The 21,626-nt window shown below is 37.8% G+C and overlaps 1 protein-coding gene across 1 annotated transcript; it reads right to left on the minus strand.

Moving 5' to 3' along the window:
* Nucleotides 1–1,437: 1,437 nt before the first annotated feature.
* On the minus strand, nucleotides 1,438–20,520 carry LOC141911348 (mast cell tryptase-like). The gene is made up of 8 exons (XM_074802353.1): nucleotides 20,285–20,520; nucleotides 7,389–7,422; nucleotides 4,789–4,827; nucleotides 4,248–4,458; nucleotides 4,020–4,156; nucleotides 3,743–3,898; nucleotides 2,803–2,969; nucleotides 1,438–2,593 (listed from the first exon to the last, which is right to left on the minus strand). Exons 1-8 carry the CDS (start codon nucleotides 20,345–20,347, stop codon nucleotides 2,426–2,428), a joined length of 975 nt encoding a protein of 324 aa, XP_074658454.1. The 5' UTR covers nucleotides 20,348–20,520; the 3' UTR covers nucleotides 1,438–2,425.
* Between the last annotated feature and the right edge of the window lie 1,106 nt (nucleotides 20,521–21,626).

Below are 21,626 nucleotides of genomic sequence, written 5' to 3' on the forward strand. Positions count from 1 at the left end.
AATTGTATCGATAAATTTACCACAAAATTAAGCGTTGAATCGAAAGTATTTTCAAAATCATCGTATTAAAAATACAGGTTGAATACTTGATACATATATATATATATCGATCGATATTTTATAAGTTTTCCATTATTCAGGTAATGACGTACTCGAGTTACTGAAAAATACGCTTGACTCAATTTTTTTTCTTAGTTACTTTTAATTTCGGAAAAGTCTTCAATTGTCACTTTTGGGAAATGAAATCCGCCCAAAGCCGACGGGGAGGATGTTGAAACATATAATGTAGCATCGAACTTGTCAACTGCACACTTCATTGAGAACATGAAGAGACGTGTATAATGTTCGTGATACTAATTGCTTTACGTATCGCGAACGTCGTTGAGAACAACCAATAACTGATGGAACCCCCTCCCTCCACATTGAAAACCCTGCGGAATATATTTGTATTATAACTATTATTTTTCTTTTTTATGTTTGGAATATCCTAACATTTTTCTAAACATTTTGTTCACTCTCCGAGTACCAAAACAAATGAATGGAATGATGAATAGATCCCTTTGGAACGAAGTATTTCATTTTCCATTTCTATTTTTTGTCTCGAAAAATATCGATAGAAATTCCCGGGGAGGGAAAATCACAACATGTTGTATAAACTCGTTATGTCTGTTCTGTGCTGAAGAAATGCAAATGTAACCGAGTTAGATTATTACGATAACAAACGTAATTCTACCGAGAAATGACGACGGGAACGGAAACTCGTCACTGGGACCGATGAAGATTAATCACTTTGGACATGTACGGATTCCCTATTCTTAAGATCCAGAAACCAATATCCATACTATGAATACTAGATGCAGCCATATTTGGGACGGACTTTGGCGTCGTTGTCTTCAAAACCAATTGGCGTCACACGGAAGCGAATACGTCGATAATGATTTCGGAGGAAAACTTCGCTCACTTTTGTTCCTCGCTGACACCAAAACTCGTGTCGATATCAAGCGAGTCGGGGCCATAAAGTAATGGAAAACTATCGGTAAAATGTCACCTTCTCAAAACAATCGTGATAATGCACAACATTGATCACACAATAACCTCCATTTCCATCTCACCATCGAGAAACACTAGAGAAACATTAGCGGAAAGCGTTTTTGGAGGCACGTTCTTATATTCGATCTCGAATTGTATTTTGCAACCGACGAATTTTCATGTTGAATAAAAAAGATTCGTTGGTACGTGTCTGATAGAATGGAACAGAATAACCGTTATAGTGAAAAATTAAAGAAGTCTCGTTATAGGAGTCAGATCTAAAAAGTCTCCCATTATGAAGAAACACGAAACGATGACTCATTTTCAAAAGTATTCCCTGGCAAAAGAGGAGAACGTGATTAGAATGTATTTTTTTTCAACAGGCGTCTTCAATTTTTATGAATTTGTCTACTTTCATTCACGACTATGTTACACGCTTATTATGGAAAATTGAATTTATTTTCACCAAAAACAACGGTAGAATATACAAATGTATTATCAAGACTATGAAATGAACCAGATATTCCGATATATGCGATGTTTTATCGGCGTTGCTTCGGTATAATTAATTGAAATAATAATGATGATAATTGTAATTGCGATCGTATTTGAGATTATTTTACAGAATATACCAGCCAGTAATGCATTCAGATAAGGGATGAATGTACCAATTCGGAACATACATAAACCCAACTACCCAATAAAACGATGTATGTCCACGCGTTTAATGATGATAACGGTAAAGTTAGAACTATAAATAAGTCGGAGACTAGACAGAGTTACACGTAACTGACATTAATTTATCATGGGCAGTAATATCGTTGTGTCGCGCTTGATTGGATCAATCAAGTTGCCTTGCTAAATCTGATCACACGGTCCAATTAGCTACCTCCAGTCCATATTACTGATTAGTTGACCTTCTGACAGATTATCGAGGTCTATTCGAGCACGAATCGGAAAAAATGCTCTCGCATTGACGAAGTTTATACAGTGGGATGGATCAAACGAAATTGGGATACGTCGGCTGCTAAGAAATCAGTACGATAGAGAGAAATAGAGATAGATAGAAACAATATATCATCATCCTGGACGATATTAATGTTTGCCATTAAGCAAGCGGACGTCCGTCTTAACAAGCCGCACGGTACACAGCTCACGCAGTCGAATATTACAATATTATGCTGAATGTCGAAATCGCCGTCTATATTTCACATGATATGCACTATTAATGTTGGACAGACGGACGTGAAGATGTGTCCAGTATCGAAACCGTTCCTGTAATAAGTTTCACCACGTTTAGCTCAACTTGTTTAATGGCAATCAATCCGTTTCTTGCGTATACCCGGAAAGAGACAGGCCCTACGTATAAACGCGTTTATTTTATATACAGCGGAACTTAGTTGGAGTCGATGGTGCTCTCTATCCAATCGTTGTAGCTCTGCACCCTTGTGTAAATCCCTGGGAAAGCTTTTCTTGCGCAACCATACCCGGTGGAAACGATGCCGACAACTAACCATTGACCGTCTTCCTCGTCTTTGTACATCATCGGGCCACCGGAATCAAACTGAAATCAAGTACATAATGTTTCTTGCAAAGTATCACTGAACCGATCGATCGCACGATTCTATCAATCACATATCGTCATCTCAATAGAATGTAAGATCTTTGATATAAACGAAGCAAACGCCAAATTTACGATTAAAAGAGAAGATGGGATGAAAGTAAAAAATTGTATTGGAGTCCCCACAAATTTAATAGGAAGTTTTATCCTACCTGACAGGCATCCCGGCCGCCTTTATCAGCATAGCCGGCACACATCATATCGTTGCTGATGTTAAGTACGACTCCCAATTCCTCGATTGGCTTGTAAAACCGATTGCAATCAACATTGCTAACGACTGGGACCTGAACGTGACGTACAATTTGCGATACCTCCCCATCTGCAAAAGGAGCGCGATATAAACAAATAAATCGTCTACCCCAAGCGATCGTTACAGGACATACAATGTCTAAGTAAAATAGCATCCAGACATTGGGGAATAATTTGTATTGATGCTCCGTCTGTATCTACTAAATCTATATCGAATATTAGTATATTCCTCTAGACTCGTTTTTTGCATAGCAAGTACAAGCATTTATATAAAGATTCTATCAGTGTTTGCATTTTCTAGATACATTAATTATAAGTCCTTCATAAAAGTTCGCCATTTTTCTATTCTATTCTATAACTCCGTCCGGTATTTCCGGCATGGAACAACAACTGCGAAACTTTCATATTGCGTGCATATAAATCGTGCCGTGATTGCATGGAATAATTGGGTCTCTTGTTATTAGAAACTGAATGTCCCTCCGGCTTCATCAAGCAGTTTGCGGTCGTATTCACCAATCTTAATATTCGAACAGGGACATCGTAATGTTTGCAATGTTTCGGAAATTAGGTTTGCCGTTTTATCCCGAAAGCTTTGCAAATGAGGTAAACTAGATCCAACTGATCATCTCCTTCCATTGAGACATCATCCGATGGTGTGAATCACACAGACGCTATAGACAGGTGTAAATAGTTGTCATAGTTCTTTGCGTGCGTGATCATATTAACAACAAGTTGAAATTACTGCTTTTTATTGCAAACAAAAGTCTCGAAAGCGTTTATCGCAGTGAGCTTTTTGCTTGGAAAATGAGACGGTATAAAAAACGATTTGCAACCGTTACTTACTTTCTTTCGTATGTCCCCAACCAGCCGTCGTACATAATGTTCCGGGTGGGAATTTATCTTCCCTCGAGGGTAAACAGGCGACGTTCACGTACTGAGAAAGCTTCACGGGATTTTTCAGTTTCAGGAGTGCAATGTCCATATTCATAGTCTTCGGTGCTGTGGATGAGAGTAGACATAAAACATACATAAATACAAACACCATTAATCTACGCAACGACAATAACATGACTTAATAAATTATCACATTCACGTTGGTGTAAGTTCATGGGCAATGCACCTTGTCTCTTAGGGTAGAAGATTATTTTTTCGATGTCGACGTCCATGTGTTTACCGTCATCTTTGAACATGTCGTGTTCGCCAACTCTTGCTTTCCATTTTGTCGGATCAGCAGTGAGGAATTCTGCCCAGAATGGTCTGCAATGTAAGTTTGGATTATGTATTCATTCTGATAGCAGGTTCTAAAAGGTATAGATTTGTCACTATCAGGGTATTTTAGAAAACTTACTCGAAGCAATGAGCAGCAGAAAGTACCCACTGCGGATGAATGAGTGTACCGCCGCAAAGATGTTCGTGCTTAACGCCATCTTTATTCAGTTGCAAGGTCACTAACCAAGGCCATTCGCCGTACTTTGATTCGACTCCACCGACAATACGTTTCTTCACATTTTCGTAACCTACAGGCTTGTAATATTTATTTTTTCCGCAATGTTCTAAATCTGCAAAAGCGGCGTAGAAATGAATGATTCGGCATATCATGCGTTTAGAAACAAATATACTTTTTCGACCTATTTTTTCCTATCGAATCACACCAGTAGTTCCTCGCGAATTAGAAAAGAAACTTTTGTCGTGACATTTTTGGTAACACATATCTCTTGACATCCTGACATTACGGATTAGTGTCGACTGAAGGGACTTATTAAATTGAAACACCTGATCCACCGCCTAAAGGCGATGATACCAATCAACTAATACTGGCAAGTGAAAATTCCCAATTATTAAGATAAATATTGCATGCTCTGACTACAGTTATCAATGTTGATACTTACTCCCTGCAGGAAGATTTTCATACTTTATGTAACCAAGTTCTGAAATAGAATGGAAATTCACTGATCATCCTACCCCACGGCCATGATTCTGATTGTAATACGACAACTTGTTGGAATTGAAAACGTGCCCCAGCTCAGGCCTCATTAAGAAAGGTATTGTGACTGAAATAGAGCGTTAAGGGAAAATTCGTAGATCTGGCCCGTGGGTTTTTCCGGAGTAGTGTCATTTATCTTCGGTCTGCGATCCAGCTTTGAAGATGGTAACAGTTACAATTACAAGAATAATAACGAATTGTTTGATCCAATATCAGTATTCATCGATCTCCAAATTTGTTACTGTAGGAGTGTTAAAGTGCTTATCAGCAAGTTACAATTGCTTCCGGTGTGTAAATTGGGTATTATGTACGGCTTAACACGTTTCAATGACTCGGATTGAAATTCATTATCGGTAAATTCAGTTCTTCGTACGGCATCATTATGCATCATCCGTTATTACTTTAGCAATGTTTTTAGTCACATCCGTGAAATACAATGATTTGTTTGCGTCTTTGTGAACATAGATGAAGATACAGATGGATACAGACCATCATGGGGCATGGGAAAACAAAAAAAGTGGCCTTGGTGTACGTATATTCTGTTGAGTCGATCCTCCGTAGCAGGTCTTGGGCTATGATTTGTATGAGTATTTCTATAGCATGATTCATTTTTTGTTTGTATCAGAAAAAATGTTCCGCAGGCGGAAACTATCCGCCGTGTCGAACTGTCTGTAAATTCCCAGACAGTGTTCACACGACACGACGTTTCGATCCATTTCAGCAATGCGTGAAATTTGACCGATTGCCATCTCGAATATGTACGAATGTTCGAATATACCCGGCGCTTTATGTGAAATTTGATTGGTTTCGGTTATATCGATGTTAACGCTGATACGATATTCAAGCAATTAATCCGTACAATGCAGATACCGTATAAACTTTCACTTCTCTGGTAACTTAGAGAAAATTAAACAGCTTCAGGGCATTCCGACACCAGCATAATCACAGTTTTATTAGCGCTGTACAGTTCTACCCCATCGTAAGGAACTCATTTCAATTAGATTATTTTGAAATGAAATATTCTTACAACCAGATTAGTTTTTTTGCACGATTAATCTGATTAATTTCTTATCAACGGCCGCATCATTTTTAAATCTTTATCGGAGAATGATGCATCCTCTTGGTTTCTATCCGTGCGTTGAACCAGTATAATTTATCCCAAACGATACAAAAATGTGATAACATTGATATTTTTCCAATATCTCGAGAGATCGCGTTTCCGAGATCAACAACATAACAACATCAACAATATCATCCCTACAAGATTTTAGCTGCTAAAACGCACAGAGTTCCAGGGGACATGGATCGATATGTTTTTCATGAGGCCAAATGCCACTTCACGAACATGGGAGTTCTTTTGCATTTACAAGTGGGCGATTTCGTGAAACAAGATAAGATGATTGGTAATTGCTGGCCTTAACCCTGTTTTACAAGAAAAATTGTATTGTATACTACAAAAATCTTACTGGGAAATAGAAATGAAAACCTTATCGAATCTAATGTGCGTGGTTCGATCTCGGTTCGATAACGTGGTATATTCGGACGGACGCCAAAGTCAATTCTTTCAGCGAATTCATACATTTTGCAAGACGTATCCATTTTGTTAAAGTACGAATCTCTATACAAGAATGTAGATTGTGTCAAAGAACAGTAAGCAGACCTTCTATGGTTTCATTCAAGGGGCAAATTGCCTTCGGTTTTACAAAACCCATCGACTGATGTCGACAGAAGTGGTCAGGGCTGAAACGTGATAAGAGTATTCGAATCCGTGATTCTAAACTTATTGTGAACCACAGAGAAGACAGGACGTCATTTACAAGAGGTCTTTGCTTCATAACTTCATTGCTAAGCCCTTGGTCGAGCAAGACGGCAATATTATCGCCACTTCTTATCGTGCATACTAAGTGAAAATATAATGGAAACAAGAGTGCTCCTGAGCTTATCTCACATTGCCTGCGCGACACTTCGTGGATAGAAATTGACGTCAGTGAGATTGCTTATGATGAGGGTTATTTCTCTTATAACTCGTGGTCACAATAATAACAAATTATGATAGCCGATAGTTTAAATGACGTCATGTAACAGTTGCAATCATATTCCAAAATATTCTACTAGAATTACTGTTAGGCACGAATGCGTCATCTCGCCATTAGCCAACGATGAATTTCAAGTTTTGGAACATCTAGATGCAAGTCTATGAAATGATTCAAAATAAACTGATAAATTACTAAATTACTTTTTTGTTACTGTCATTCATTCAAAACTATGGCCGTTATTTTGTCAAAAGGAATTCTAATCATTTGGCATATATATAATGATAAATGACACGAAGATCCATGAGTAAACTCTTGAGTCTTAATGGACGTGGGCTCATTTTTTAATACATTCCTCCGAGGAGTTTGTAGCGTTTGGTTTGATATGCTCGCAGATGAATGTATCAATAGAAAAAAGAACTTATCCTCGTAGGGAGAATCGTGCGGAAAACAAAACGTATTTGCATCCTACCTTTTAGCCAGTCTAAGAAGTCATTTGGCACTGCCTGAAAAGATATAAGAAAATAGCGCGTGAAACGTAGTTATTTGAATGAAGTGTACGATATCAGTTCCGCCTCAAATGAATAACAACTAAGTAGTAAAAAGCTTCTTCTCATTCGATCCTTGTACGGGGAATTTCATATTCCATTTTTCTATTCAAGAGGTCCATCAAAGCCAAACTGCGTTCGATTGATTCTGATGCAAACTAAACAGCCATTTCGAATAGCACCGATACGTACGATTTAAAAGGCATATCGTTTCATCAATCTATGCATGTCTTGTATATTGTATCTGGGTATCGCGGTAAAGCCATTTAAGCCGCATATATTTGACGCGCAACAGGTAATTCATTTTATGTGTGAATTATTGTGGACCGATGCATCAATTAAATAAGATAAATACCCTATCGGGAATAAACTAGACTAGCAGTCTAAATACCGAGTTAATCCGCATTTATCTTCATTCACACGCAAAGTGCATTTTGCCGTCCTACTGACCGTCTGAAAAGTAAGTTATACGGACTCTTCTTCCCAGTGGCTTCTTCGAATTAATCGAAACAAAGACGGCCGGATACAAAATCAGAAATCAATTTCTGGCATTACCCCAATTCCAAATATTCCAAAATCCTGAGATAACATTTGACTCGAGTTAACTCATTTAAAATGAAATGAATTTCACTCAGAGTTAACTCTCAATCACAACTGTGGAACTGGATCCTGCATTTTTGACCCCCTTAATGCGACGATCAATAGAAAAAAGGAGTTCAGGAGTTGTATTTCAATTTTGATACATGGTAGTTTTGTTAATGGAGACAGATAATGGCTTCCATTTAAGAGTTATAGAGGAACCAAAAATTCAGACACTCAGATAACAGCTGAAGAAGCCGATGAGAGGAATGCCGATGATTTGTTTGTGATTCTACAACAAAAGCCGAGATTCTCTTGTTGATACCGTTTTTGAAGATACGACGTTCTTCGATAGCTTCACTGGAGAAAAAAACACGTGAATCTTCAGCATACGAATGCCACAAAAAGGAAATATCGCGATGGCGTCGGGTTCTTCAATCGCATGAGACTGAGAAGGCGCGAGCGAAATTATGTAACATAAATATGTAATCAGGATCGGAGCACTGGCGGTAGTTAGGTTTCTGATACGTATAATCAAGGGACCGGGGTGGGCAGTGAAAATTATAAGGCTTTCGTAATTTGCCGTGTATTCAAGAATATTGTATTTCTCTAATGAACGCCGCCGGTAACTATACGTTTGGTATATTTTAACCCAAGTAATTGGATATGTACAGCGGTCACGATTAAACCTTTCCGCCCTATCTTAATTGTGATGCGGATTTGATGATATACGGCGTATTCGAGCATGTGATGATGCGATGATGCACGTACGCAGCAGTACATAAAGCTGTCTGAAACTTTCAATCACCCAACCTGTTTTTCATCGTCATTAAATAAGACATCTATAATTGCAGGTCTTTGATCGTCATTTCCATGTCCGCTGCTTCCTTCCGAATGTATTCATCTAACAACCAATAAGATATACACATTTATGACAAAGATGCAGTCACTCTGGAGCGTGTATAAGGAGATTAGCGAATCGTATTTTTCTTCGTATTTCGTAGAAAGAAAAGCCCAAAAGGGGAATTTCTCGGTATGACATGTTGACAAAAAAACTAGTACATATCTCATTGCTCCCAAGAGAATGAATGACAGTCGACGTTGCCACTTTCTATTGGAAGAAAACGCTTAATAAAATCAGGTGTTGCGCAAGGATCTTCGATGTTACATGAAAAGTCGAATATAAACTTGCACAAAGACGCGGAAATATGCCGTGGGGAAAAACAGACACACGAGAACCTCAGGAGAGATGGTGAAAAAAGATCAAGGATAGGATGAAAGTTGCTAAGTGAAATTGAAACATGCTCCAGGAAACGATGGCTCCGAGCTGCAAAAACCGCGCGATACGATTAGATTTTCAAAGAGAAAGGACTTTGTTGATCGTCTGATCAGAGCCTATTTGAAAAAAAAAAACGATTCTACCTGTGAATAGACAAATACTTGTGTCATTTGCATGAATTGCACATGATGGAACTCAATAACACAATTGTAAAACAAAAGCGAGCTTATAAGATATGGAGGTGCCCTTGTAGTTGTCACGAAAGGTCAAACCAATTTGACTCGCTTATAATGCATACGAACGACTAGCTAGCTAAAAGGATGAAAAACCACAGAGGCAAATATTAAAAGGAACTGAAGTCCCGTTAGTGACCCTAGGTTTGTGGTTGCAAGTGCATGCGTCGTGAATTATTGAACAGATCCAACTTATGTCAACTGCAATGGTTATCACGCAAACCTGGCGATTCGCATTAATTTGCCAGTTGTTCAGTACAGGGCAAATTCACTGCTTGATTTGAATAACATGTTGACACGGAGTGATCTCCACTTGGACGAGCATCGGTTTCGCCATTAGAAAATCTGCCGCGTGGACGCCAAGTAAACACTCGAGCGCATCGCACGGGCATCGAAATGAAAACCAATTAGCAAACCGAAGATCGCACTGGAAGCGCTTAGAAATAAGTTAACATTTTTTTCAGGGCATCTGAAATTTCAGTTTCAGATCGTTTTCTTTCGAATTGCGAAAACTGTACGTCATTGATTTCCATCGGGATGAACCGCGATAAATAATATATGACCATGGGACCTTGGAGTAATCATTCAATGATTACTCCAAGATGGGACTTAGTTAGCTCGCATTTTGACGATAATATGTGACGACTTGAAAGAAAGGCAAAACACAATCTTTTGGAGTAAATATGTCTAATCTACATTTCAGCAAGGCCCACTACCGTGTCCGTCTCCGCCCAAGTCAATACGCTGCAATATTACCGAGAAAATGATAATTAGGTATTTTGGCTACAGCTATATGTGCTAATGATGGAGTAACACATAATATGAAACGTAATGATATATTTCTGCATTTTCTTTGAAATGATCGGTACCAGCTCAATGCATCAGAATTGAAATAAGAAATGCACAGTAAGTGATGAATTCAACCGATCGTAATGACCCAGATCTCGAGGGCTTTAGATGTGACTCGCCTCATTCATTTGAATCAATTCAGGTGAGCAGAACGCGATAGAAATCCATTTGAAAAATATCCCATTTAAACACCAATACAAAGAAGCAATGAAAGAAACGATCGAAGACTTTCTAATGATATATTGTTAACGAGGGAATTGCTTTAGAGCAATTTAATCTGTGATGCAGGCGTTGGCATGTGAATGCACGATTTCACTGGAATCACAAATAAAGGTTTCTAATAGGAAAACTGGAGGTTTAGTGTAAGGTTTATATAAATCAACGCTTCATTATGGAAAAAATGTCATATCTTGTAGATATTCAGCCATCCATTTTCAGTAATTTGCAACATGTTCGAATCCATGGGGATATTTTTCAGCAACAGACCTTATTCAATGATTTATGACCCATCTTTTCTTTTCCTTTCGGGCCATTGTATGATTTTTAAATTTTACTGTTTTCGTGACGGCGTCCAGGAAATACAGTAGCAATTTCGCGAGAATCATTGCCTCATAATAGCACGAACCTAGTTATAAACCATATTGCAAAAATCTAATTCATCCCGCAGTTTTCAAACACCGTAGGAATTCAACGATGTCGATTGAATGTCTTGAAGAAAAAAATTGCAGTTCTTTTGTAAGGATGCTTTTTCATTAACGTACGTAACGGCCGTAGCGTAGGAGACATCACATACAGCGGAAATGAAAGTCTTACGATTTGTACATCCCTACATGATTTAATTCGACGCTTGCAGATCGTGTGGTCTCTTTTCTCTGTGTCCTAGCACTGGAAGCTATACAAACCTTTATGTCAGCGGCGTGTAGCGACAGGATATCCGGTTTGTTGCGCGATCCACCGAGAATAGCACTCAATTCCGTTATGTATATATTTGAAATCCTGACGTTTTAACGATCAGATCAAGCGTCGTTGTCAAAGGTTTTTCCGAGTATTCAAATACCGTGGGCGCCCGTAAAATAATGTTTCAGTACCGAAAAAAGGCCTCAATCTCAGTATAAATGGCTTTAACGGGTGTCATTAAAGGGATTTATAGTTTTTGAACACTTTAATTTGTTTATCTTGAACTTCTCAGAACGATCGCAAATAAGATTAGGTCAGGTTTTACGGGTCCAATATGGCAACTAATTGACGCCTCCATTAAGAGACACCGGAAGTGAAACGAGCGATTAGATTCAGAAATTGCATCATCGGAATTACAGCCAACTTGCGACAAAGTACCAACCCAGAGGGAGCTACGTGTCGAAAGCGTTGGCTACGCATTGTTTAAGTTTCTAGTCATTTTTCCATGATTTGAATATCATGAAAGTTCATTTTACTACAAAAAGAAACATTCACGCGTGAACAAGTGTACTGGAAAATTACTGGAATTTATAAACTCTTCGTTGACAAATGATGCGTGAGCATTTCACGTGATTGATTGTAATTAGATTCTTTTTAAGGGATTGGACAATTTCGGTAACGGGTAGACGATGAATGTGGAACCACAAAGTAACATCCACCATGCTCTACGTGACTTCACGATATTAGACGCGAAGCTCGTGTTTTCTTTTCGTGCATGAATGAGAATTATGAAACGTTTAATCCCACGATATGAAAACGATGTCGATACAGAAATGATGAGGTTCGAACTAAGATCTGTAGTAGAGCAAACATTTTTCGATAGCTCATTCGTAAATATTTTCAAATGAACATTGATTCTACGTTTTATTCAAACCGTTGCATCAATGATACTTTTTAAACAAGTTTACAGTTTCAAATACTTTACCATAATATAATAGTATTTCAATTTATCTAAAAGCTTTTAGAAATTGCTTTCAGCTTTTCACATAGATTCATGGTCATTGCCATTCATTACATGGGCTAATCGACCGCATCCCGGATATAATTCGAAATCGTCAAATCACTCAGTTATATTAATTTATGACTTTCAGGCCAATAATGATCTGTACGCACAGCTTGTTGTTCAATACTACGCGTATTAATATGACCGTTTGGTATGTTAAAAATTTATCACGGAGTCGAATCGGTCTACTACCGATATCACATTCGCATTAATTGATTTATGCGCTAATCCGCGATGACTAACATATACAAGCTATTAATCTGGGGTTTACTGTGAAATACTCTAGACACCGACGGGCAAAATATTCGACGCATTCGTTCATGAAATCGGTTCGGGATGTTGTCGCTGCCAGATCGCCACCATTCGTGATGATGAATACCTTCGGAAACAATTATCACATTAGTATAATTTCATAATGATTATCAGAATAATATTCATTACGAATCTGATTCCATTTAAGTAAATGATTCCACGTCCATTCGGATGAAGCGATTCGGTTTATATCGTTGTCATTTGGTGGCTTTCAGAGAATTATAATTGAATATATGGTATAACCGAACCAGAATATTTGGCCACATTTGTTTATGTTCATTTAGGATGGTGCGTAATTATGTGTTATATATGGATGTTGTAATTTCTGAAACTTGTTTTTGTACATTGGGATGAATGGGATAATAAACCATTTTACAGTTGCTAGCCGCCATTTTGTTAGGGTACTTTTGTCCCGTATTGTTGGGTCATTTTTTTCTCTTTTTTAAAAACTATCCGTGATGTGTATTGTATCATATTTCATCTGTCCATGGATGGATTTTGACAACTTCAGCAACATTCAAACCGCGTGAATCTCTAGTTTTCAGTTATGTTAAAATCATTTCTCAAATTTACAACAATGCGACATGAGAGCGATATAAAAATCGGTGGTCAGTTTTTGCCGTGCGCATAGAAATCCAGGGTACTGAATTTGAAGTTCGTTATTTTCAGAAATAATTTTCTAAAAAATCCAAACATTTCAAGCACTGTGCGCATAAATGCCCCCTTTTAGGTGAACTTTGAAATTTTAAGATATCTTGCCCAGTTTTTTTTCCTATGGCTCTTTAACTGCAGCGCGTGTATTGTCATTCCGAGATTCGGCGCTGTTTTCTTTGCGTGTATTTCAGTATATGGGTGTTATTTCTTCATTTTCACTACACTTGTCTCTACGGAAAATGGTTTTAATTGTTGGTACGAGTATCAGGTTTAAATATTACGGCATTAATACTGTATTCCGTTCTCCGGCGCTAGTTCGTAATGGCTGTAATGGTAACCGCTTTTACGGCAGGCAGAGGCTTACGTACATGCACCCAAGAAAACCCAAAATATCACTCTTTTGTTGTAAATGCAATCCACACACTTCTTGCGTTTTTGGTGATGGTAGATGTCACTTTTTACTTTTTATCACCTGCGTCTGACATTCGAAAAAAAGAAAACGTTTTCCTATATTTTCTTCCCAATCTAATCAATCTTGAGTGTACTTAATAGAAAGTATTCATAGAAAGTAGCTGAATATTTGCCCCACCCCATTTGTCCAGCTTTTTGACCACTTCTCCATCCATCTAATTTCAGTAGATTTTTATGTAAATTTATTGATAGACTACTGATTTAAATGGTCATCATACTCGATTTTGAGTGCTATATTTCTTTTCTTCTTCCATCTCAATATAGGCCCATATATTCTCTTCCCGCGCGCAACTTCGAATGCGTGATCAAAATGCCGCTCAGTCTCGCTGCTAAAACTGGTCAGAAAAATCCCTTAAACCCCAACATCTCTAATGTCTCCGATCTATTATATTGCATAAACGACGTGATATTTAAACCTGATACTCGTACCAACAATTAAAACCATTTTCCGTAGAGACAAGTGTAGTGAAAATGAAGAAATAACACCCATATACTGAAATACACGCAAAGAAAACAGCGCCGAATCTCGGAATGACAATACACGCGCTGCAGTTAAAGAGCCATAGGAAAAAAAACTGGGCAAGATATCTTAAAATTTCAAAGTTCACCTAAAAGGGGGCATTTATGCGCACAGTGCTTGAAATGTTTGGATTTTTTAGAAAATTATTTCTGAAAATAACGAACTTCAAATTCAGTACCCTGGATTTCTATGCGCACGGCAAAAACTGAGCACCGATTTTTATATCGCTCTCATGTCGCATTGTTGTAAATTTGAGGAATGATTTTAACATAACTGAAAACTAGAGATTCACGCGGTTTGAATGTTGCTGAAGTTGTCAAAATCAATCCATCGACAGATGAAATATGATACAATACACATCACGGATAGTTTTTAAAAAAGAGAAAAAAATGACCCAACAATACGGGACAAAAGTACCCTTACAAAATGGCGGCTAGCAACTGTAAAATGGTTTATTGTTTGGAAGGCTGTTACGCAGAAATTCCAGTTTCAAAATTTTACCAAAAAAAATTCACAATGAACGATCTTCCTGGTCAGGAAATTTCTGCTTGATATATGTGTTCAGCGAGACATAACGTTCGGGGCGAAGAAGGACGATTCTCAAGAGATTATGAAATTTAATCCGATCTTGTCACGAATATAACTCTTTATTGTCGCATACTTTCCGCCAGGAATTATACACGCTTGGCAATTCGATAATTTCTCGTAAACACGCAGTCGTCAAATCCTCTCCCTGTCAAAGCAACTTTCTGCGCATAAAAAAAGGCTTTTCATCGAAAAAAGCTACTTTCGGTTGAGTTTTATCAACATTTGATATCAGGAATTTAATTTTGTTCGATCGAAGAAGAGGACATCATTAAGATTCAATTAAATTGAAACCGTGATTTAGATTCAGTATTTTGTTACATCTCAGATTTTGAAAACATTTTATACAGTCATAGCAAAGGTGCTATTTCGCAGGAAACAGGATTATAAATTTTTTGTATCATCTAACCATCTGTCACGTATCATTATTACTAATATTATGAATATCATACAAGTAATTTTAATAGTATGATGGATATCAAATATGTAAATTGGCGAAAATTTTTCAAAGTATTATCTGAAGAATGAACAGGCTACAGCAAATAGAAAGTACTGTTTACCTATGTGAAGTATATTTCCAAAGGTTATTCGTTAATCAGATGTTGAATGGATCATTTTTGTTGGCGGTAAGGAAATTCCTTGAGAAATGATAATTTTCCTGACGCCTCTATTGTTAAAAAATACACTAATATTGATATGATTAGCAGTAAAAAGATTAATTTTCTATTTCCGATGTCGAAATATACTAAAATGTCTCGAACTCCCACACTGTCAGCCTGTGCTCCTCCTCCGCAATCAGCGATATACTTAAGACGACAGGATTGCCTGTGAAATCTGATATGAAAATTGATTTCATTCTTTTTTTGTTTTAGGACAAGATTAGCTTTCACTAGGAGTATGTTCTTGACACTTCCGAGAAAGTAAGGAGTTACTCTTGGGGTGATAACTATAAAAAGTGCACGAATAGCCAATTTCCGTCATTCGATTATTAATTGGATTGAAAAGACTATATTTTCGGGAAGGAAAAAATTGATTATCTTACGGTTAATGATATACGTCAGAAGCTCATGAATATGCAGCGCATTGCATGCTTATATTTGACCAAGAAAGTGTAAAATTGATTATTTAATTTATTATTTTCTTATCTCATGCTAAGTGCAAAGATTGCTATGTAGATAATGCGCTATATCAAGGGAATGAATTATTATCATTATCATTATTATTATTATCAATACGCTAAAATCCATATACAGAAAAGAAAAATGAGTCTAAAGGTTCCGTTGAGCTAAAGTTTATCTTCACTTTTTCGACTATATCCTAATAGTCATCTTCCCGAAGATCATTATCAAACGTTGAAAATCAACTACAGCTCAATGAATCCTTTTGGACTCATTTTTCTTTTCTGTATTGTGAGATTTAACTGTATTGATATATTTAAAGTATCGAATCAGCTCGATTCATTCATGTGAGATAATCACTATCGATAATGACGGCTTCGACACTAACAAAATATGTGATATATTCTATTATCGATGATAACTACTGCCTTCGTGGAATATTTGAAGTCGGTTGATATGAAATTGACGGGTTACGAAGTGACAGTGCGCTCCGTATCATTCGATTTCGATGTCAATTCTTATCACCTGAAAAACGACATCCGTTTCGCAAATGAATGAGGACAACTAGTCTTTTCGTTAGTTACAACGAACTACTTGATTTGATGGCTGACGCGGAAACGAACACCGAAAAGGCAGAATGAAAAACCTTGAGTCGACACAAGTTGGAAATTATTTCAATTCACGTTGAAATGCTGTTTCGACCGTGGATAACAATTTGCTGCAAGCGTACGGACAAGTTTTCGCGTGAGAAGCACGCGCAGATGTACCGGATTGGGATTCTCCGATTACCGATTTCCTTGATCGACTAGGTAATTATTTCCTGGCTTAAAGACACATTGTACGTACAAGCGATCATTAGGCGTAATGAAAAGGCCGCTGTTGCGCTAATGACGCCTGATTTTTCTCCGAACGCGTCGCGTTCGATAGGGGAACGATTGTCAATGACAGTGTCGATATGTAACGGGGAAATGCCTTTTCTCCAAAGAACTGTCTCCTGTTTCACAACCTTCCACAGGCATTGATGTCAACAGGTGAATAACGTCGATACCTATTACAAAAATAATGAATATATAAAAAGTGTGACCTGAAATGTATAGCCTCCCGGTAAAATCACACGGGCTCAACGTTGAAGTTTGGGAGCGAATAAAAGTAGCTTAGATCCTCCAATATCCCAGCAACTTTCTTTTTATACGTACCGGTATAGTACGACGAGCCCCCGTGGGTAAAACATCATCTGGTTCGAATCCATATGATCGTGGCAGGTGCCGTATATAAGGTCGTCACGTCTTAGGTTAATCTTGGATCACTTATATGTGAGACTTGGCGGTTATCTCACCCACACCTCTTAATACTTACACATCCAGTATATGCATGACACGACAAGCGAGTAATGAAAAACCATCATAGTCAGCGAACTGATGCAGAAAATTAACGATCATTCGCATACTATGTCTACAGTATCGACTATAAGTTGTGGAAATGCAATACACGAATATGTGGGATTTGGTAATAATTGATGCGTGCCGCCACTGATCCCTTCCGGCGTCATGCTGCTAGGATTAAGTTACCTTTTTCTACGCGTTCGTATTAATACGACAAGATTTGCTACCATGAAATCGGCGCGCGAATACAAATTTGATTTCTTCGGTTCACAGTGGACGCGATACTCGCGGATGCGATATCTTTAATACGATTTAAGAAATCAAAGCTCGCTTCGTTCACATGAGGCGGTCGGAAATATCCGTAAACGTTTCCGAGAAAAGAAAAAAGTTGTCAACCAATATTCCCCCGGGATATTTTTAGCTCGATGATATTTGCGCGCATATTGAAATACATAGCAATAAGTTCTCAGAAATAGTTTTCTTGCCAAGTACAATACGATGCTAGTTAAAGTCCAGATTTTCCGTTGGAATACCCGGCATTGTTTCGGGTTAGATGAAGGGTAGAAAAGGTCCACACACGCGGATTTTACGATGAGTAATGCCCGGTGACAACCCACCATCAGTACCATCAGAGGAGGACGCCTTTACCCCGGCAACACGTGGTTAAATTTGGACCCTAATTTAATAACCTAGATAATAGTCAGCAAAGTCACCGATATTTGACAGATGAAGTATGATGGATTGCGTTTTTGAAGTAGATAATGGTAATGCAGCGAGCAATATCACGGTTTCTCTACGTTTTCGCAATAAAACGCAAATACAGAAGCTCGCAGCGATGCATACCTCACGTCGACGTCATATCTCAACATCAACACACTCGGTTAATATTTGCGTGAACAGTTTGCAAACAAACTCATATATTTTCTTTCAAGGATGCGAAGAATGGAAATTCTCTAAAATTCTGATCACCACGCGCTCACATGAAAGAATCGTGATGTCTAACACCTACATGCATAGACAATCCATCGCAGTGACGATGGTCGGTTGGTGCTATTGTTCTCTGAACGGTGTGGAGTCAAATCGACTGTCAGCTTTCGACATTAGATCGTTGGCAATTATCAATAATCAAAGCGAGATGAAGAGGTGAAAATGTCATCATTATGATGATTATGTCCCCAGTTAGAATAGTTGCGATCAATAAGGGAATTGTCGTGGTTCAGTGTGAAACTCAATACTGGCCATCTCGAATCTTGCACACCACATCTACATATCAGAAAATCAGTTATTCATCGTAATTCATCGACAGCAAAAATAAACTGCGTTATTCTAATTCGAAGATGACTGATAACGATGGTTATTTCTAGGATGTGGAAAAACTTTTGTTGATAAAGAAATATTTTGAACAAGGTATAACCGACTTTTCTCATCGAAATTATTATTGCGTTATTTTTACTGATCTAATTTTGCAGGTTTTCGCCAAGTTTCCACACCCAAGTTGTGCTATCGGCACACGTTGGGCTATTTACAGCGTTAAATTCTGTTGAAAAATTGTGATTGGATATTTGACTAGAGGGAAGATTTTTTGCTTGTGAAACAACAAATGATTAACTTTCGATAGCCCGTAAATACTGAAGAGCGAGAAACGGAGAACCCAGGCTTCAAGGGAAATGTAAATTTTCATTGTATGTGATATTCAAAATATACCTCGCCGACCATTTATCAATACTTATTATAAGCAACAGAAGAAATAAACCGTAGCGCGGTGATAGTAAGCATTGTTCTTTGTGAGATGGATGACCTGGTTTTTGTAACCGTCGATGAATTTCCAACGACCCAGAATCAAAAAATATCTTATATTATAAATTAATGCTCTCGAGAAGAGCTCCAAAGCATATCTTCGTCTTAACTGGCTGAAGTATAAGTATTACTTTAAAACATGTTTATCGAATCAGTTCGTTGTATATGATCAGCTCTGGCCCACGTACACTTTATACTATCAAAGGCATTAGATTCGTTAATCGCAGAAAAGATTTGGGAAGTGCATTTCCCCACAGGCGCGTCCCACACGAGCTGTTGAATAATACACGCAATTTCGAAGGAAGGTATGACTTTGACGATACTGAAGATCAAACCCGTTTCCCATCAGTTTTCATTGCGATTTTTTTTTTGTCATTGACACCTGACGAAGTTACACGAATTGATTGTCGAGTGATGTGACTTTATAAAGCTAGAAAAAAAACGCGCTGAAAAGATGGAAAAACGATGTCGACGCACTATTCAGAAAATCATTGGAAAAATTCAAAATAGATACAGGCTTTCATCTTCCTGGTCTTCGGGGATTAAAACAGATATGCAAGCTGGGTTTATTGTATGATTCAATATAGAAGTTAAAATCAAATTGGCCAACTTTGAATTTGGATTTGTTATCAAAGTTTTGATATTAGCATTAGTTGCATCGAATTGCTTATCGTCATTTCAGAATCCATGCTGATTTCTGTTCCGTCTCAATTATTAGTCAAATCATCTTATGAAAAAGACATATTACATTATACATGTCATCATTTTAAATGATACACGGCCACAGATGAAGGGTTTTCTTTCAAGAAACATTTTTCTATTCTTTCATCCGTTTTCGTATTCATTTATTAAGTTCTTTGAAATTCAAAGAATTAAATATTTTTGAAGTATTAAGATTTGTATTCAGGGTGGTTTTATAAATTCTAACCCTAATTCAACTGATTTCATTTGAATTCTCAAAGTAGAAGTACAAAAACTGCATGGGCCTTTTTACCGACCCCTGTTTTTCTGCATTAGTTGAAGAATACTAGCAACTCTCGTGTAAAATTGTAAATAATGAAAGTTTAGCAGGAGGACTTACCCGCGGTTGAGCTTGGCATATCAGCTGAAAAGTTAAAACCAGTTTTAATAATCTCACTATCATCCTCTTGCGTAGTCCGTGTTACGTGCGCTCGCGGAAAGGAAAACAAAAATAGATTTGTTTCTGGTGTAGTCCTTTTTTATCGTCGGTTATTTTTTCTACATAAAAATAGGTTCGTAATTGTTAGATGAAATTAACTGTTGATTGTGTTTTTCTGTCAAATCGAGCTCGTAGTAGTTGATACGGGTATAATACCGATGCGTGTGCGAAGTTCAACCAGCCACGGCGTTGACAAGACAAGCTGAATCTGCAATTACCAGCGAGCGTATGACGACACAACCTGTCTCCATACTGATTGGTCTCCGGTTCACACATAGTTCTGCACTTCAGCACCGTCACTAGAATTTCTCATCTTGGTTGTCCACTGGGTGTCCAAGGGCTATGGGACACCAAACTACTATGTTGAATGTAATTTAGTTTGCAGTATTCATATTTCAAACATTTTTTTTAGATAGTTAATACTTATCACTAGATTTCTGAAACAACACTTCTATAAACCTTTTACTAAGATTGATTTCACAAACAATACCTTTATAATCTCTATCGCAAGAATCCAACGGCCACTGTTACCATAAAATGGTTAGAACGTTGTGGAAAATTATTTCTATAAATTCATTTTCATGAATATGTGCAAGTAATTACAGTGATTAATTACAATTATCAGCAAATTTAAACGCGACAACGACGCCTCGAATTCTTGAAATCCAATTTCAATGTTACACGCTGTTTTTCGGTACGTAAACTAACATCGAAACTCGTGGGTGTGTTTATGAAATATCTACGTTAATGATGAAATCTCTTGTAACGTGATACAATTGAGTTTTCTTAGAATTGCCTCCTACAGAAAACCTTGATCTACGTAAAGTGTATCCACAGTGTGGCCACCCTGGGCGAGCAAGACTCAATTTCGGAACGACAGTCATTTAGAGGCCGCGTCGACTTATTTCATATTTGCTGATATCCGTTATTAAGGATACATTTGGACAAATGCCCTGAGATCGCTAGGACATCGCTGGGAGATCGCGATATGGGTCCAGCAATTTGACCGCTGATGTCATAACAGCATTCGATAAGTTAACGCTACGAACGTTGAAAACAAATATCTCCACGATGCCCAACGGGCAGACTGTACCAGAGATCAATAGAAGTTATATCATCAAATAGATAGCATTGATGTAACTTATTATAGCAATGAATAATGAACATCTCTCAGTCGTATCCCAGTTAGACACCACTGACGAATGACTGGCGAACGACGAAGCTGCAACATAACACACACACA

This window comes from Tubulanus polymorphus, chromosome 1 (assembly GCF_964204645.1).
Source record: "Tubulanus polymorphus chromosome 1, tnTubPoly1.2, whole genome shotgun sequence".
Classification (NCBI taxonomy): Eukaryota; Metazoa; Nemertea; class Palaeonemertea; order Tubulaniformes; family Tubulanidae; genus Tubulanus; species Tubulanus polymorphus.

Coding starts and splice junctions, on each gene's coding strand:
- LOC141911348 (XM_074802353.1), bottom strand. CDS start 20,347: ATGATAGTGAGATTATTAAAACTGGTTTTAACTTTTCAGCTGATATGC. Junction 4,157..4,247: donor TCTGCTGCTCATTGCTTCGA/GTAAGTTTTCTA, acceptor CTTACATTGCAG/ACCATTCTGGGCAGAATTCC. Junction 3,899..4,019: donor CTTCTACCCTAAGAGACAAG/GTGCATTGCCCA, acceptor TCTCATCCACAG/CACCGAAGACTATGAATATG.